A 19,213-nucleotide genomic window follows, 5' to 3' on the forward strand; every position below is an offset into this window, starting at 1 on the left:
AGGCATCATCTGTTTCTGCGTGATGCCCCCAGTAATTTGCATCGCACAAACAATCGCACGATTGAATAAGTTATCCCATGAATATGCACTTGCGACGCGAAATTCGTTCAAGTGGCGCAAATGCAACATACTAATACAATGTAGTTTTTAATGTGGAATGTTGGAGTCCAATATTTAAGGCACGCTTAAAAAGAAACCTCATTTTCGTATTCATTTCGATTTTTTAATCTGTTTTACTCATAAACAGTGTCCTGCGAGGCTTTTTTTTCTGTTCGAAAGGAATGGGTATCCTGTAGTGAAAACGAGGAAGACTAAGGCGAGCGGGGGAAGACCACAGGCAGCCCAAGCAATACATTTGCGGTGTGATACAGTAAATGTATGGGACGAAAAAATGTATCATTTGAAAAGAGAAAATATAGGTCATTTTAAAACAACTAAAAGCAACCTAGAGTTACGTTAATTAAATGGGCAAGGCATGTTCACGATTTGTTTGAAATATAAATTATATATTTTCTTACCATACGATATTCACATCGCTTTTGGCAAATGATTGGTAAAACATCTGATGCTGCAAAAAGACTAACACTGTATCTTTGTTCGAATTCAAAAACAGTCTATTATCACTTTTAAAACATGTAGATGCATTTGTAAAATCATACGAGATTTGGGTTCCCTAAGGGGTCAAAAGTTCATATAACGAGCCATCTGATTGGTTGTTCTAACCTACATAAGCCCAGCCCCACTACTGCTCTCCCTCCTTCATTCGATCATTGTTCTGAGTTCCTGGTGATTGTCTCTCGAAAACTCTTGCAAAAATGGTCAATCTTGGAGATATTTTCCCTGATTTCAAAGCAGAGTCCAGTGATGGACCTATTCAGTTCCATCAGTTCATTGAGGGAACGTAAGTATTGAGTTTACTTGATTTACAACTTCGATTTTTGATTCATAGTTTCGTAATAGTTATAAACCAGTTATGCATAATTTTCAGATATTGTGCAATATTCGAACCTCTTTAAACTAAAAATTTTTAATCCGTATTCCAGGAATAACACTGAAACTTTTTAACAATGCGCATAGCTGATATAAAATTAGGAAAATAGTCTGCAATATTCATGGTATGAACAGCATGAGATGTGCTATAAACCTTTAGTTATGGAAGCTCAGTTGCTTTGAATAATTGCACGAAGTTGCTTAGAAAAAGCAGCCTATTTACACATGCGAACAAGATTCTATATTTGCTAAAGTGAAATGTCGAATAGCTTTGCTAAAGGATTAGCTATATACGTTTACAGAATAGAGTGTATAAAGAGTATTTTGGAACATTTTGCATGTAATGAAGTTCATAAAAATAAACAGTTAATTTGGAATACCTAGATTTTCCAATTCTTTTGATTTGGAAGTTTTTGAACACAGCTATACTAGTGTTTGTTCAAAGGATAAATCTAGGAAATTTTAGAGAATAGCTCACATATTATTACTTTACAAAAGAATATATTACAATATATGTGTGGTTTATACACTATTATCTGTGCGGGCATGCATGAAATCTTCAACATTTCAATTACCTGTACTTTAATTCATATACGCAAGTTTTTGTATTGTACAATAATGATGGTATAAACATATTTGAGGCAGCATACATAAGGTGAGGCGTAAAGCAATACTAGCTTGCATATGCTGCCCAAAAACCTAAAACGGTTCAAGATATGGTCTACAGCTCAGCACACAAGTCCTTGGGTGGTATATATTAGTTGTTCATAAATTATCTGTTATGAATCTTGCATTCTGATTGGTTGGGAGTGCTTTATGAGACTATACAAAACAAGCATGCACACTTTCATCAGTGCATCATTTCTATCCATATATACAGTTGCATAATTTGTATTTTATAAAAGAAATTACAAAACTTGCTTGCTGTGCTGTGTACATTTATAAAGCACTTGTGTTGCACAAGTGTTGAGAAATATACTTGTATATAGGTCAACTCATTCTTACTTGCATTTGAATTGGTCTGTGAGCTCACAGCAGAGCAATTTACTAAATTATGAACCAAAAAATAATGACAAATATCCATCATCTGATGAGCCATGATATCTGAGTTAGGTCTGTTCATGGACATTGTCTTTCAACTACATGAGGGTCAATGCATGCACAGACACATGTGGCCAAATTACCATGGCAATTTAAAAACCTTCCAAACTGTTATTAAAGAAAACTAATATATATATATATATATATATATTAGACACTTAAGGTTTAAAAAGTGCATAAAAATATTTAAATATTTCATGTCTGAAAATCAGTTTACAGAGCTGTTAACCCTGGATAAATAGAGTTGACTGATTGATTGAATACCCCATTTAGTATGCAGTATTCAGTATTCGTCGCTGTAGAAATTACAATGCATTTGCACGACTCTGTACTGTGATATGAACATGCTGGGAGCTATAGAGCACGAGAGAAGCAAGCTTAAGAACATGAGTGGTAGCTGAGTGTTAATTCTCTTGCTTCTCAACTGCTCTACAGCTCCCAGAGTGTTTATATCACAGTATATAAGACATAAGCAGGTGTTTTATATTGTTTTTATAAAATATTTTTAAATGGCTTTGTGCATATGTGTCTGTTCTCTGATATAAACACGGTAGCTGACCAATCAGCAAGCATGTTATATCTCAGACATTAAGTCTAATAAAATTTAGAAAACTCATTAATAATTCATGAAGAAAACACAATAGAAATCATGACCATGAAGGTGATTTTATATCTGATATAGATTCGTCTTCATTTGCATAAACTTTAACTTGGATTTTCTCTATCAAACTTGGTTCATTTCGTAAAAAAATCGGTACACAATGAGAACAAACATCATAAGTTTTCTAAGCCGTTCAATAATCTCGCAGATCGTGTTTTATCGGGTCCAAAACCACTCGGCTGCGCCTCGTGTTTTATACCCGATAAAACACTCCTGCTCGTTTATTAAACATTACATAAAGTTATTTATAACTTTTTTTCACTCGAAGGTGGGCCATTATGTTTTCTCACCCTGCTGACTATACCCCAGTCTGCACAACAGAGCTTGGTCGTGTGGCACAACTCGCAGGTGAATTCAAGAAGCGTGGTGTCAAGATGATTGCTCTATCTTGTGATGATGTCGAGTCTCACAAAGGGTGGATCAAGGACATCAATGCTTATAGTGGTGAAGGATTTCCTTATTCAATCCTGGCTGATCCCAAGAGAGAGTTGGCTGTTCAGCTGGGAATGGTCGATCCTGATGAAAAGGATGCCAAGGGTCTTCCTCTGACATGCCGAGCTGTGAGTTGATCTATATACAAGCTATATATATGCTATGATTTACTAGTGTTCTTCTTTTGGTTTGTTTTGTTATATTTATAAAAATGACAAATGATTTAAAAAAATGTAAAAAAAAAAAAAAAAGATCTATATACTAGTTAACTTTTTCCATTAAAATATTAGTCATCTTTTTAAGTGTTCTGGCAATCCCCTAGTGTTTTATTACTGCACATGTCAGCACTTGCAGGGCAGGTTTTTTATTTCTTTTATAAAATACAAAATACAATGGCCATTATTATGGATAGAAATTTTAAAAAAACGCAACTGAAAATGCATGAGATATGTATGAGTGGTGTGCTCACATAAAGCACTGCTTCCACCCATTGGAGGTTTATGGCAGTTATTTTATGTCTTTTGGAACAATTTGCCGAAGCAGAAAGTCAGCCAAAGAACACAAAAAGACAGTTTTTTCTATTTACTTTTAAGGTATTCATTATTGGGCCAGACAAGAAGCTCAAGCTTTCAATTCTGTACCCTGCCACCACTGGACGCAATTTCAAGTGAGTCTCTATTCATCATGACACTGAAGATTATTTATTAATTAATTTTAATTTGATTAATAGATAAATAATAAATTAAATAGATTATTTAATTAGCTCCAACAACTACATTTGTAATCTAGAATAGGCTTCTTAAGCTATTGGGGTACGTTTTTCTCATTTCAGACAATGTTACAATATTTTCTGGAGTATCTTTTTTATAGTGCAACTACATTAACCAAGCTATGCCACCCACCAACTTATTAACCTTTATGAATTCCTTGCAAGTTAAAAATGTCTATTGTTTTTCCATGTTTATTCCAGTGAGATTCTTCGTGTGATCGACTCCCTTCAGTTGACGGCCACAAAGAAGGTAGCCACACCTGTTGACTGGAAGGTAAATTATATTTATTACTATTTTTTGCATATCAGAAAGTATTAGATTGCCAGTTCCTATCTTCACTTTTCTGCATTTCTTCCTTCACATATTTATGCATTAGTAAGTGTATTTAGTTATTCATGTATCTAGCCATGCATCCATCCCTCTCTCCCTCCATCCATCTATCCAGCTATCCAGCTATCCATCTATCCAGCTATCCATCTATCCAGCCATCCATCTATCCAGCCATCCACCTATCCAGCCATCCATCCACCTATCCAGCCATCCATCTATCCAGCCGTCCATCTATCTATCCAGCCATCCATCCACCCAGCCATCCATCTATCCACCCAGCCATCCATCCATCCATCCATCCATCCACCCAGCCATCCAGCCATCCAGCCATCCAGCCATCCAGCCATCCAGCCATCCAGCCATCCAGCCATCCAGCCATCCAGCCATCCAGCCATCCAGCCATCCAGCCATCCAGCCATCCCGCCATCCCGCCATCCCGCCATCCAGCCATCCCCCTGTCCAACCATAAATCCGTTTGCCCATCCCGCCATCCCGCCATCCCCCTGTCCAACCATAAATCCGTTTGCCCATTCATCCATTTGTGGCCCATCTGACAACCCTCCCATCCATTCTTTTCTTCCCCATAGAGTGGAGAAGACTGCATGGTTCTGCCCAGTGTCTCTCAAGAAGATGCTGTCAAGCTCTTCCCTAAGGGCGTCAAGGTCAAGGAACTCCCTTCAGGCAAGCAATACCTCCGCTACACCCCCCAACCAGAATAAACACAACAAACTCTTCACACTGAAGATGCAACGTAACAGGACTACGAGACAGTTTTAACAGTTTTATAGTACGTACAGAGTAGAATATAGTCTCCATGAGGGAAGTGTATCTTTGTAGGTGCTACGTCCAGAAATGTGACAAAGTATTAAACTTTTTCATCATACGCTTTTTCTTTATTACAGAGTAAAGTTTTAACATATTATCCTAAATTTGTAGAAATTATTCAGACTTGCTCCAAGTCATCCTTTCTCGTCTCCTGCGAGAATTATTTATAAGAGCGAAGAGAATTTCTCGAGCCCAGCGAGCGAGTGACTTTGCGAAAGTCTAAGGGTTATTTCGTGAAAAGTGATTTGAACCTTCCCCCCTCCTCCTTCCCTCCCTCCTTCTTTACCACCGTGAATTTTGTTTGGTTGACCCAACTTCAAATTTAGCTTGGGCGTAATTTTTTCCCTTTTCAGACCTTTTGCCATTTCCTAGAATATCATTTCTTTGTTTGACAGTTGCATATAAAAAGACACATGAATTTGGATGCAGCTTAAACAAAGAATCTTATTCTCGATAGAATGACACGTGGTCTGAAATGAAAAAAAACATGCGCAAGCCGTAAATGGCTATTTTTGTTGACAGTACATCACATCAATTCCAAATTTTCCAAACATATTACGAAGGTGAGCCTAAATTACTATCATAAAAACCGAGCTTGGATTGCCTGTGTATAAGGTTTGTCCCCTATACCCCTCTGAATGAATTCGAGGAATTTGATTTGGAATTTTTTTCTGGCACTTTCCTTGTGCACGATTATTTTTCACTCTCTAAAGCTGTGCCTGAAATTTTTTTGCTTTTTGCCCAACCCGCCCATCAACCCCCCCCCCCCCCCCCCCCTTCAAAAATCTAATTGCCCGGCCCTAAACATCAAGATATTGAATTTAAAAAGTCTTCAATCAAAGGTTTTCACTTGACGTTCACTTCGTGGTGTGGGGGTGAGCAGACTTTTGCATCAACAACTTGTCGCATCAATTCACCAACTCGTCGCACAGCAGTTTAAAATGGTCAACCTCGGCGATGTGTTTCCTAACTTCAAGGCGGACTCCAGGGAAGAGCCAATCGAGTTCCATAAGTTCATTGCAGGAACATACGTGTAATTTATTCTTTATTTCTATTCTGTTTCATAGCATATTCATCATGTATCTGTTTGCAAAGCTCAACCTCAGTTCATAAATTTGATGAATCATTTTTAGCCAGAAATCAATGCATGATTTTTGCAATTGTTAATATAGCAAGGTAGAACATCACTTATAGTTTAATGAATCTAGTTTCCAATCATTTGCACTCAAAATATCTGATGATTTTCAGGCTCATACTACAACGCTGAAAATATCCGAATGAAGCGAACATACATGCATCAAGGCCAAACTGACAAATCTCTTGATCAAGAGCGTTAGTTTTGGTGCTTTTGACCTCAAAGCGAACGATTAAGCCACATATCTGCCGCACTATTGCTGGCTTTCACTTCACTTCATTTTCCTGTCTCGTGCGGAATATTCATCAGATGAATCTTAAGTTTTCAATAGGATCCTTTCTTGTCCACAACACATGGTGGGTAGTGTTTGACCACCATTTGGAGCAGATAATGAGATTCAAAAACTTTTATCAGCTGAGCGAATACACCCCTTATCTGAGGACGTTGGAATGCAGCTTTATTTGGAGGACATAACAATTCCAATTCTCATGAAATTGAATTTTTTTTGTTTTGTACTCCAAATTGAGCTTCTTTGACGTCACGTGCAGGGGCATGGACCATAAATGTCTTAGATCTAGTGAATTACTAATCTCTACTGCGCAGAAATCCCACTCGATAAATATGGAAAGCGGTGAATGAACCTCTTTACCTTGTGCGTAGTGTTTCCCCATTTTTGTCCACGTGTCAATACCTTGAGTATACTTTCTTTGTTAAACGGTTGCGCATGAGAAGAGACAGCTTCTTCTCAAGAGAATGACACGTGGTCTGAAATGGCACCTAGCATTCCGCTCAAGGTAATGCTGTCTATTTATGTAAAGCTCGTAGATGAAAATTTGTTCCATAGATTCATTGGAATTCAAAGATCAAACAACTTTAGAAATCATGTGGAACTTCCAGTATTAAATGATTTTAGCAACAAAACAAAAAACAAAAAAAACCCGAAACTTTTAAATTCCCATACACTTACTGCATAAAGTAGGCTGCCACAAACAGAATAGGAGCTACCTCTGGTCTAAGTGCATCGTAATAAGAAACATAAATTTATCTTTATTCCTGGACATGTTGGAGAGGAGCGTATGGTCCTGCCAAACATCTTTCAGGAAGAAGCTGCCAATCTCTTCCCCAAGGGGGTTCGTGTCAAGGAAATGCCCTCTGGCAACAAGTACCTCCGCTACACACCCCAACCACAGGTAGCCCAAGCTTGGTTTCTGTGGTGTCCTGTTATAAGGAAATGTATGGGGAATCATCAAAAATTTCAATAAAATCATCAAAACGTGAAATAAAGCCTCGAAATTTTACCCTATCATTGAGAAATAGCACTTCTTTCGCTCTGCGTGGTTATTTTTTGAATTTAGCCCGTTTTAAGGATTTTTTCCCCACCAGTAAGAAATAAGAGAAGGTTGGAAACTCGGGATCCAAAAGCGAGCCATCACGAGTCTTTGAAACCTCGTACGTCTTCGAATTTTCTTTCCAGCGCCAAATTTTAGTCATGACCCTTCTCTCACATCCCTATAGAACCGAGAAAGTCGCATTAGAGATTAGTCTTCGCGTCTTTAAGCCATGAAATTTGCCTGTATTCACATACTACCTCGCTTGTTCTGACCCGTACTTGGAGCTCACTGTACACCAGTTCAACGGATTTCTTTCGGCAACCGACCCGAGGTCACGCCGGAAGTCTTCGTATCGTAAATGCGGATTCGATTTGGATATCGTATTTCTTCGAAATTATAAGTTAAATATTTTTGTATCTTAGGCTGTTAAAAAATACACTCACCATAATTTTCGAAATTATAAGTTAAATACTTTCGTATCTTAGGCCGTTAAAAAATACACTCACCATAATTTTCGAAATCATAAGTTAAATACTTTTGTATCTTAGGCCGTTAAAAAATACACTCACCATAATTTTCGAAATTATAAGTTAAATACTTTCGTATCTTAGGCCGTTAAAAAATACACTCACCATAATTTTCGAAATCATAAGTTAAATACTTTTGTATCTTAGGCCGTTAAAAAATACACTCGCCATAATTTTCGAAATCATAAGTTAAATACTTTTGTATCTTAGGCCGTTAAAAAATACACTCACCATAATTTCGAAGAAATACGATATCCAAATCGAATCCGCATTTACGATACGAAGACTTCCGGCGTGACCTCGGATCGGTTGCCGAAAGAAATCCGTTGAACTGGTGTACAGTGAGCTCCAAGTACGGGTCAGAACAAGCGAGGTAGTATGTGAATACAGGCAAATTTCATGGCTTAAAGACGCGAAGACTAATCTCTAATGCGACTTTCTCGGTTCTATAGGGATGTGAGAGAAGGGTCATGACTAAAATTTGGCGCTGGAAAGAAAATTCGAAGACGTACGAGGTTTCAAAGACTCGTGATGGCTCGCTTTTGGATCCCGAGTTTCCAACCTTCTCTTATTTCTTACTGGTGGGGAAAAAATCCTTAAAACGGGCTAAATTCAAAAAATAACCACGCAGAGCGAAAGAAGTGCTATTTCTCAATGATAGGGTAAAATTTCGAGGCTTTATTTCACGTTTTGATGATTTTATTGAAATTTTTGATGATTCCCCATACATTTCCTTATAACAGGACACCACAGAAACCAAGCTTGGGCTACCTGTGCCCCAACCAGACTAGACTCGACCATCATTTTCTCTTCGTGAAACAAAATACATGATTAAATTTTTTTGGTTCAACTTTAGGTTAAACTTATGTAGTAGTAATCTTCGCCTTCGTATGAATCCAACTGTAACTCAGTTACCTCTTGTGGGGTACTGAAGGGATAATATTAAAGTAGTAATCAGGATTTGATGATGAAAATTAGATCTTATGCACTGGGAATTTCATTTAACATCAGTAGTCTTTAGTATCAATGGCATTCCGGCGAAAATTGATTGGAAAGAAGGTTAGGACCCCTGCAGGATACTTCGAATCTCGCGAAGCCACTCGTCAACATACTGGTATTTTAAGCCAAAAAACCTAACAATTTTTTATCATCCATATTCAGTAAGACTTTATTTGAATAATGACATTTCAATGCACTCCGCTTTATATTTTAACTTCAGTCACAATGCTATAACTATCTTTGATGGACACTTTTTACGCAGGTCCAATTTCGTTAAGAACGGATTGTCGTGCTGTGCCATGACACTTTTTATTAAAGACTGAGAGAAAAATTAAATGTAGGGGGGAAAAGGAAAGAAGAAAGCGAGAGAGAAATGAAGGAAGGAAGACCGTGCCGTACCTCGGAACTTTGATTGAAAGAAAGGAAAATAAAAAGCAAGAAAGAGAGTATACTTGTGTCAGATCGTCTGAATTGCACTTTGTATACCAGTGAAAACCAGACAGAATGTGTTTTTGAATTGCCAAGTTTAGTAACCCGAATCCGACTTTCCAAGAAGCTCAAGGAAGACAAACAACTCGACATCCTGCTTGGAGTCGTGCACTTCTTCCTGTTGCTGTCTCGAGTTTCAGTCAAGTTATACTTCAAGGCCAAGGGTGGTCTGTCATCACGTTGATTGCTTTTGAACTTCCCCAGAATTGAAGCCTAAAGAAGAAAGACTTGAGGGTCATCGTCGTTTCCTTTTATTGAGTTGCGTAGAGATTTTAATTTCACAGACGTTTTAACAACATGGGCCCAAACGTGAAACTAAAATGCCTTCTGATTTTTCTCGCAATGGGTTTGTCACTGGTATTTTGCAAAAGGTAGGTTTATAAATAACCTCCCTATATGAATACTTGTGACGGATGTTTATGAGTTCCGCTCACCTAGTGGGACGTCTTCAATGTATTCCTCGATAACCTTGAATTGAAAAACATCCTATCTTCGTCTTTGTATTGTGTAAAATTATCTTGTGTTTATTGTTTATTGTCTTCATTCGTCCTCCATTCTGAAGTTGTTTTTGCTTCCGTACAAGATAAAGGTTCCAGACTTGTGGCCTGATGCCTTGGAACATTCTTTGATTCCAAAGATTGTAGTCGTCTTTCCAGGTTTCGGCCAGGTTTGCCCTAGCCTAGGAGACTTTTTTTTCGACGGAGTCAAGAGAAAGAAGCACTTGTTTAAATAAAAATCTCCAGCACCATGTATTCGAGGGTACGAGGCTTGCGAATGCATGCATGCGTGACTCAAAATCGGGTTCAGCGCCATTAATCCTTCGATTCAAAATTACTTTTTCAAACCAAATTGCTCGAGGTGTTTATGAAGACACCCGCGTTCTTCCCCACGTCACCACATTGGTAGTAAGTCAGGGTAGTATAGCTTGAGCTCGAATTGATGTTCATGAGGAGCAGGAAAGAGCTGGATATTCTTGTGAAGATATTTTAGTTAATTTTGAGTTCACGTCATTGTGGTAAAAGCTAAATAGATAAATAAATCACTGCATAAATGCTGCCGTACAGCAAGGGTTGCACAAAAAAGACCGATCTTCACCTTGGGCGCAATGTTTTCCTATTTTAAACCATGTGTCATTCCCTATAGTCTCATTCCTTAACTATACTGAAATGGGAAAATTACGGCAAAGGTAAAAAGGTTCGATTGTTAACATGAATATAGTATAGAATGGCACCCAAAACCCCTCAAATAATACTCCTCGAGCCACAAATAAACGATATGTCCTCCATAGTCAAGTTATTGTCCTTAAAGTACTCGTTATTGTTTTTCCTTAGCCCAGGGTATATAATACTCGCACCCAACGTCTTCCATGTGGGACTAGAAGAGACTGTAGCTGTGACTGTCACTGGCGTTACAAGGCCTGTCAAGGTCAAGTTCTTCCTGCAGGAGTTTCCTAACAGAAAAACGAATTTCTCGCACGTCGAGGGATTATTCGCATCAGGTGCGTGACGATAAAGTAGCGAATGGACACGAACGTTCCCGGTTCGATGGTGGGATAATGCAACATCGTTTCAATGAGAAATTATTATACTAAAATAAGGAGTTGGAATGACACTTATTTTGCCTTGATAATCTCAATTTTTTTAAATTCTCTCTCTTTTTTTAAATTCTTTCCTTTCCTTCCCCGTTACCGTTTGTTTCAGTTGCCTTGCCGTTGCCTTCCCTTGCCAGGAAAGGAAACTACTCATAGGGTATCGGGAATTTAGGTCCCACTTCATTTATTATCATTACATCATCATCAGGAAGATCCTAGGACATGAAAAACCATCTGTATAAAATGTAACACAGACCGAGGATTGCAGAGCTCCCCATCATGCTATTAACTTTTCTGTCAATAATAAGGATAATCAAGGATCATCTAGAGAAAAAGGACAAAAAAAAAAGGACAAAATAACTTTTTTTAAAAAATTATGTTAATATGTGAGGGACCACTGTAATTGGCACACGCTGTAGTGGTTTCCCAGCCATTATGTATGTATGTAATTGTTTTTAGTGTGTGTGTGTGTGTGTATGTGTGAGTGAGTGGGTTCATATGTGAGTGTTTGAATGGCGAAGCTAAATAAATAAATAAATCTTATGTCATGGATTAACAAATTTGTAGAATTGATCAGCATTTCCTTTGTATTTTTCCAGACAAGTCAGGTCTTCTAAAAATAAAGGTACGTGAGCAATAGACGTTTGGAAACATATAAATATGGTGCATCATGGTCTAACTTGGGTACAAAGGAAAGAGAAAGACTGAGAAAGACTGGGTCGATTTAGTATTGCAGTGCATTGTGTGGCTGTTTAGGAAAGGAAATAGACGCCATCTTGAAAATATGTCCCCAAAAAGCAGTCCCACAATGCACTGGAATGCCAACTCGACCCAGGTTTTTCCTCGACCTTGTAATGGCTAATATTAGCGAGGCTAACGTTGATCAACAAAGAATTCAGTCAAAACTGAAGTATTGTCAGAAGTTTTAGTTCCTTATTTACATATCATATAAAACATTTTTCCAGGTTAATCCTAGCGACATCCCCAGCCACGATACCGAGTACAACCAATATCTGTACCTCGTGGCCACGTGTAACGATCCACAATTGGTTTTCCATAAAGAAACCAAGGTTCTCTTGAGTTACAGAGACAAGATTGTGCTGGTACAGACAGACAAACCCATCTATACACCAAAACAAACTGGTAAGAGTTTTTAGATAAGGTAGTGAACAAACTAAGTGTTTGTCCCCCAACTTACATGTGCGCAAACTAGGATATAGTCTCCATGCACTCTTAAGCTTTGTACGTCCAATTAAGTACAAGAACATATAAGAGATAAAGGTTTTCAGACTTTTTGGGAGGCTTGAGTGGTTGAGTTTTTAGAGAGTCCAAAGAGGAGGGCAACTGAGAAATCAAAATTATAGATTAGTGCAACCCTTTGTCACAAACTCATATTGAGTTATAATTGTATTTTAGTAAAGTTTCGGGTCATGCCTTTGGACTTCAATCTCAAACCATCTAAAGATAAGGTAGGTTGCAGTCGTTGTTAACCTTACCATGTCTTGTACTGTTGTTCACCTTAAAGTGTTTTTCTTTTTCTTGCAGGTGAACATCTTAATCAAGGTAAAAAAAAATTCCCTTTTTATTCCCATATTTCTTCGTTTTGTTTCATTTAATGTTTTTCTTCTCCATATTTTAATCACTCTTAATCTTATCTTTTTTGCTACTTTTATTCCAAATTTTTTTGACACAGAATCCACAAGGAATCTTGGCCCAGCGATGGACAAACGTTTCTTCGGATACTGGTTTGTCAAACACTATCACTATCTTACCTGGTGGGGTGGTGGGGTGGTGGGGTGGTGGGGTGGTGGGGTGGTGGGGTGGTGGGGTGGTGGGGTGGTGGGGTGGTGGGGTGGTGGGGTGGTGGGGTGGTGGGGTGGTGGAGTGGTGGATTGGTGCAGTGGTAGGGTGGTGAGGTTGTTGGGTGATTGGGTGGTCGTTGCTTGAATATATATAGTAAAATACGTCATTTTTAGAGTGTGTTGTTTATAAATGTGTCACACTGGGCATCGTCCAAAAAAAGCCATGAAGATCTAAACTTATTTCTCCTAATGTTATATTGCATACTTCTTTATTATTCGTACAGGTTTTATCACTAAAGCTCTTCATCTTGGTGATCATTCTCTGATTGGTAACTGGACCATTGCCATCACATACGGTTATTTGGTAATCTCAATAGCTAATTTAACCATATCCATTTCTACATATATTTAGACAATTTTATTCATATGCATGGCTGTCCGTTTTTCAATGTTTTGTTCCCAAGTCTGATATTTGTTTATTTTATGCTTCGTCTTATTTCTTTTTCAGAATTCCCAAAACACAACTGTCAAGTTTGAAGTCAAGGAATACGGTAATTGGTTAAGTTTTAGTCTCCTTCTCCTTCTCCTTCTCCTTCCCCTGTCCTTCTTCCTACTTGTTCTTCACATACTTTATGCCAAGATTAACTGTTCCTTGTATGTCAAACCTTGCAGTTCTGCCACGGTTTTCACTACGTATTATCGGACCAAGTTACGTTCTACCTTCAGCTAAGAGGATCCACATTGCTATCGTATCAAAGTAAGATTGATTCTACAATCTAATAAGAATCTAAATTATTTATGATCATTTTGATAGTAATTTCTTTTTTCTCTAGATATACATACGGTAAGCCAGTTATAGGCAGTGTCATGACAAGACTTACACTCACGGGGAAGGGAGAAACTGAAATTGCGTTTTTCGTAAACACATCCAAGGTAATTCTGTAGTGATCGTTAGTCAGTTCGTGCGCAATTGTCGGCGCAGTTCGTGCATCTCCGATAATGTGATAATGCGCTATAAGAATTCGGCTTCGCGTCGTAGTTTCCTACGCATCTCTCCATGTTTCTCGTGTTCTCTCAGCATCTCGCGTGTTTAAATCAGAGTTTAGAAAGAGCATAGAAAGGAAAACTTTTCGTTTTGTCTTTTACGTTTCTTTTTTCGTAACCGAAGTTTATATATTATTCGATAGAAGTTCCACTTAATTTGAGCATAAATATTTTCCATTTCAGACCAAATGTCATTCTCTTGAGAAGACGATTCTTTGTTTGAGTTGTATCCGTATTCATGTGTTTTCTCATACGCAACAATTAAACAAAGAAATGATACTATAGGGAATGACACGTTGGTCTGAACACTCCATTTTACAGTTCCGTTCGAGTGACCACGAATAATAGTTGCAAGTCGAGGCTGCAGTTTCCGCGCATAGCAAAACTATACTTTTTATCATGCGCGGAAACTCTAGCCTCGACTTGGAACGAAACTGTAAAATGGAGTATTAGAAAGACATTACGCCACAAAGCTAAACATGTCTGTTATTTGTTTAAAGCTAAATGATGGAAAAGTCCAACTCAAGATAGACACAAGTCTGCTCAAGAATCATGCTCTCAGGCCATGGTTTCCTGATGGTCGCAGGCTTCGAATCGACGCTGATGTGGTAGAACAAGCCACTGGTGCACGCGAGAGTGCAGTAGACAGTTCCATCTATTTTGTCAAGACACCTTTTCATCTAAGCTACGAGAGTACAGCCATGTACTTCAAGCCTTCCATGCCGTATGTGATCAAGGTAACTAGACATTTTCACTTATATTCTTGGGATTAAACGACATTACTAAAATAACTTGAGATTAAATAACAATGAAACAGCCGCCATGTTGGTTGATCTAACAAGAGAAGCTAATGAGGAATGCTTTGTTATCGTTAATCGACATGACACCTATGACGTATCATGCACCTTAGGAATAAGACATAAGTATGATCTGCATGCAGTAGGTGTGTGTGTGTGTGTATGTTGGCCGGGGGGGGGGGGGGGGTAGTTTTTATTCTCGTCGTCTTATTATTCTCTCCTATTTTCGTTTTCCTTCAAAAATGAACAGTCACTTTGATATTTTTGACAAGAAATTAGAAATACATAACAATATGTTTAGGGGGGAGGGGGGGGGGCGTATTTTGGAAGAGGTGTAAAAAGTTCATACTGATACTACACTGCTCATATTGAAAACCTAAGTAAAGACGCCACTTCTCACAATATAAATATCGTATCTTGTCAGTTAAACTGGACTCTTCACTATGATTCCACATTGACTTCGCTGACACCCTATGGCTCTCTACTATCCTGTGGACCCATATGTATGATCTTACCTTCAAGTCGTTCACTTTAATATCATTACCACTGCTACATCATATTCTCGCATGTTTTTTTCTTAGATTGATGTGAAATACCCCAACAAGCGTCCTGCTTCCCACTTGACTGTACAAATATCAGCCAAAGGGACCAGTGACACAGGAAAACCTGTAAACGTGATGCAGAAACTGAACAACCAAATACGAAAACATATGAAGGGCAACACGGATGGTGAAGGGCGTGTTGAGTTTATCCTAGACGTCCCGAGATCTGTTAAAGACATCGAAGTTGAGGTCAGAGAAAAGATATTTTTTGGTTGTTTTAATTTAAAATAGGGGAGGAAACGGATGTTGTCAACGATGTAATGACGCCATGGCTTAAAAAGCCTGGGAGAGAATTCATTTTGGGCGGGAAAGATTAAGAGTAAAATAAGTTCCGTTACTATGTGAACCGCTTTCAACTGGTAATTTGATCTGTCGTCTTAGAAGACCAAACCCCTATTCACTTGTAAAGACTTGCGTAGTATACATTGACATGTAATGATCATGATCTGATTTGCGTTCGTTGATTTTGTCGTCTTCCATGCATAAGCTCCCTAATGACTTGTGTAGTAGTTGGCTAGACTCACGGCCGGGGATTGTAGAGAGTGTTGGGGGGGGGGGGGGGGGGGGTGTTTGCCTGTCATTATTGTTTGCCTATCCTTTTTGATATCTTTTCTACTTTTGCATGTTATTGTACTAAAATCTTATCCCCAAAATGACAAAACGAAGACATGGCCGTCATGATGATGTTCTAAGATTATCTGAACTTTTTATGGTTGCGTTCACAGGTTGAGACGAAAGATGATCGTCTTGGAGAAGCCAATGCTGCTGTCAAATTCAGAGCCAAGGCTTACAATTCTCCTTCTAAAAGATATCTCCACATTAGACCAAAGAAACCAAAGGTAACTTTGTGTGAACTACGACTCAAAAGCTCAACCAGCCTTACCTCTTGACTTAGGTCGTCTTACATTCGTAATGCTTTATAGGGTATTGTGGGAGTCGTCTCCATGTGGGATGTTTTCCAGAATGGCAACATTTCATCTCTGACCTTTATGGTAGGTAACACCTCTAAATGCTATGCTATCGTTTTTCATTTCGTCATCAACCATTTCTTGCTAGCTGATATAGCCATGTATTCAAGAACAATATCTTTTTAGAAATCAATACGTCATATTCTTCCCCACCGTCCCTCTTCGTTGGACGTGCGGCCTTTACTTCCGGTCGGAAAATCGGATACACTTCCAAATTCTCCCTACCTTTAATTAGCTCCCTCCTTCCTTTCCTCACTCGGAGCATGGCTTACTAACTTCTTATCGGGAGGTGGCATTCCCCCACTTATCTGAATGATTCACGCCTCCCCAACAACAAGCATATAGACTTTTTCATTTTCGGTTGACTAGGTATTGTCACGTGGACGCATCTTGCTCCAAGTCCTGACTCGCCCCAAAGATGGCGTCAATGTCGTCAGCACCTTCACATTCACTGTTACCAAGGAGATGTCACCAGCATGTCGAGTTCTCGCTTACTACGTAACCAAGGACAACGAGGTTGTTGCTGACAGTGCTGTGATGGAGGTCGAGGAGAGATTTCCGAACAAGGTGAGAAAACATCAAAAAGTACAAAGCAGTTGCTTTCAAAAATACCACCATTTCTTTTTTGTCTTTATTTTTGGGTTTATTTCAAAAAGCCCTCCTGGGTGATCTGATCTGACAAGGCGCGCTAAGCATGATTACTGTGATAAAAATAAACAATCCCATCGACCACCGCACGCTCACTTCATTTTGGTGGCGGCCATTTTGAAAAAACGATAAGTATATGCGACGTTCTCGCGAAAAAAACCTTTCTAGTTGAAAACGAGACACTCTCAAACAGATATGAGGCTTTACTTTAGCTTTAAAGCATCCTGGAGATTGCCAAGGACCCAAAGCAACATAAGATGTGAAGCTTTCACGGTTAATCGTATCAAGAAATCGAGAAAGTTTTTTGCCAGCTCCTTCATTTTCCCTTAATATCACAATCGATGAACAATAATCTGACCGATGAAGGTAAATATCTAGTCTCATCTGGACAACATATTATTTAAGGTAGAAAATTTGTAAGCCTTAAGATCTTGGCTAAATGACATTCATAAATCGTTTTTCCAAACGGATCACTTGGAAATCAGTTGCTTTCAACAATCACCGCTATTTTTTGTCTTATTATTTCTGGTGCATTATATTGAGTCACTTTATTGTGAGTGAAGTATTTAACTTTTTGTTTCATCAGGTTCGCCTCACATCTCCTGGTAAACACGCCAAGAAAGAACGTCCTGGAATGGATTACCTCATCGAGGTGGAAAGTACACCCGGGTCACGTGTGGGATTGCTGGGAGTCGATGAGAGTGTGTATCTGCTGCGAAACAAAAACAGATTGACCAAGAAGAAGGTGAATGTCAGCTTAGATAACTCTGGCTCTTGGTTAAATGTGTCACACTCCTTAAATAAAGTTTATTGTATTGTATTGTATTGTTACTCACCACACTCTGAGTACCAATGCTAGTATTTATATTGTCTATTAACAGGTTTTCAAAGACGTCAAAAATCTTGACTTGGGATGCGGTGTTGGACCAGGAAAGAACAACCAAGACGTTTTTAAGGTATGTCCTACGCTGATTTGAGTGCTTTTATTGAATAAATCTCGTTTTTTGAAGTTGACACCCTAGTCTTTTCTTTTCTAGAATTCTGGCCTCATGGTCATTACCAATGGCATGGACCCCCCGAAGGAGAGAACAGGTGATTTGAATGAATATTTCAGGAAAATAAATAGATATCTTTAACCATATAGTGATCAGTACTTAGCAGGATTGAACTGGGAAAGAAGGAAGGAAGGAAGGAAGAAAGGGAGGGAGGAAGGAAGAAAGGGAGGAAGGAAGGAAGGGAGGGAGGGAGGGAGGGAGCAAGCAAGGAAGGGTGAAGATGAAGTACGAAGCGGCGAGAAAAGAAAGAAGGAACTAACGAAGAAAAGAATGTCGAATGGACAGAGGAAGGAAATGATGGATGGATGGATATATGAGTGGGTGGAATTGATTGGTGAATGGGTGGGTTGGTGTATGAGTAGATCTCCACATGTGGGTGGATGGATGGGTGAATGGGTGGGTTGGCGTGTGAGGAGATGTCTACATGTAGGTGGATGGTAGTATGGATGGATGGGTGGATATATATTAGATACAAGGATAGATGAGTCGTCATGGGGGATGGGTGGGTCAGAACACGATACATGTCTAAGATCTTTACTTTAAACTTCAGACTTTGGTTGTTCAGCTCCTGAAACAAAAAAGAGAAGAAAACGATCAATATCTGAACAAGGTAACCATCCAATTCCATGCACGGAGCAAATTATCACAAGAACTTTATGGTTAGAAACCTTTACGTGCATTCTGTTCCTTGTTTAAAAGTTTTGATTGGATTAGCACTGGTCTACTGTGATTTGTTTAATCAATATCGTCGCCTTCCGTGCCCGTGCAATATTGCATGCCATCCAGGTGCATTAGTGCAGTTTTCGTATGACTGTAAAAAGCTCAGCGGCGTATGATTGCCTTGCAGTGACCGTAATGTTTTCTAGAACTTTAATTGGCTGATTTTTTTTCTCGCGCAATGTGATTCGGTCTGGCAATGCCGTGACCTTGGCGTGACCGTGTTCACCCCATGTTTATGCCGTGTTCCGTGCATTTGATGGGATGCAAAGAAAGTACTCGTGCATTGTGATTGGGATAGCGTATGCCTTGCCGTGTCACGACCCTGTTTGTGTCGTGAGCTATTCACAGTATTACGAAAACTGCTCTTTAACTATGGCACGACAAGTGATGAGACAG

At 38.9% G+C, this 19,213-nt stretch overlaps 2 protein-coding genes across 2 annotated transcripts in view; both read left to right on the top strand.

The window, feature by feature from the left end:
* Positions 1-739: 739 nt before the first annotated feature.
* On the top strand, positions 740-5,167 carry LOC116304834 (peroxiredoxin-6). The gene is made up of 5 exons (XM_031714627.2): positions 740-901; positions 3,021-3,312; positions 3,778-3,851; positions 4,155-4,227; positions 4,872-5,167. Exons 1-5 carry the CDS (start codon positions 816-818, stop codon positions 5,001-5,003), a joined length of 657 nt encoding a protein of 218 aa, XP_031570487.1. The 5' UTR covers positions 740-815; the 3' UTR covers positions 5,004-5,167.
* Positions 5,168-9,782: 4,615 nt separating this feature from the next.
* Positions 9,783-19,213, top strand: part of LOC116304832 (A.superbus venom factor 1) — a 70,465-nt gene continuing 61,034 nt past the window's right edge. Inside the window, exons 1-20 of the mRNA XM_089024667.1 lie at positions 9,783-9,961; positions 10,922-11,088; positions 11,781-11,806; positions 12,147-12,324; positions 12,598-12,650; positions 12,727-12,744; positions 12,875-12,926; positions 13,268-13,347; positions 13,492-13,534; positions 13,656-13,740; positions 13,817-13,916; positions 14,528-14,764; positions 15,406-15,615; positions 16,152-16,265; positions 16,350-16,418; positions 16,764-16,961; positions 17,629-17,787; positions 17,924-17,998; positions 18,080-18,134; positions 18,648-18,707. Coding sequence (XP_088880793.1) covers positions 9,888-9,961; positions 10,922-11,088; positions 11,781-11,806; positions 12,147-12,324; positions 12,598-12,650; positions 12,727-12,744; positions 12,875-12,926; positions 13,268-13,347; positions 13,492-13,534; positions 13,656-13,740; positions 13,817-13,916; positions 14,528-14,764; positions 15,406-15,615; positions 16,152-16,265; positions 16,350-16,418; positions 16,764-16,961; positions 17,629-17,787; positions 17,924-17,998; positions 18,080-18,134; positions 18,648-18,707 — 2,053 coding nt within the window. The 5' untranslated portion in view covers positions 9,783-9,887. The remainder of the gene's footprint in view (positions 9,962-10,921; positions 11,089-11,780; positions 11,807-12,146; positions 12,325-12,597; positions 12,651-12,726; positions 12,745-12,874; positions 12,927-13,267; positions 13,348-13,491; positions 13,535-13,655; positions 13,741-13,816; positions 13,917-14,527; positions 14,765-15,405; positions 15,616-16,151; positions 16,266-16,349; positions 16,419-16,763; positions 16,962-17,628; positions 17,788-17,923; positions 17,999-18,079; positions 18,135-18,647; positions 18,708-19,213) is intronic.

Source organism: Actinia tenebrosa, unplaced genomic scaffold, assembly GCF_029948245.1.
Source record: "Actinia tenebrosa isolate PJP-AT-01 unplaced genomic scaffold, QUT_ActTen_1.0 PGA_scaffold9__36_contigs__length_13948895, whole genome shotgun sequence".
In the NCBI taxonomy this organism is placed as follows: Eukaryota; Metazoa; Cnidaria; class Anthozoa; order Actiniaria; family Actiniidae; genus Actinia; species Actinia tenebrosa.

Excerpts from the sequence above, each read along its gene's own strand:
- LOC116304834 (XM_031714627.2), top strand. The coding sequence starts at position 816 with ATGGTCAATCTTGGAGATATTTTCCCTGATTTCAAAGCAGAGTCCAGT. Across the intron at positions 3,852-4,154 it reads ACCACTGGACGCAATTTCAA|TGAGATTCTTCGTGTGATCG; the intron begins GTGAGTCTCTAT and ends TGTTTATTCCAG. Across the intron at positions 4,228-4,871 it reads CCACACCTGTTGACTGGAAG|AGTGGAGAAGACTGCATGGT; the intron begins GTAAATTATATT and ends TCTTCCCCATAG.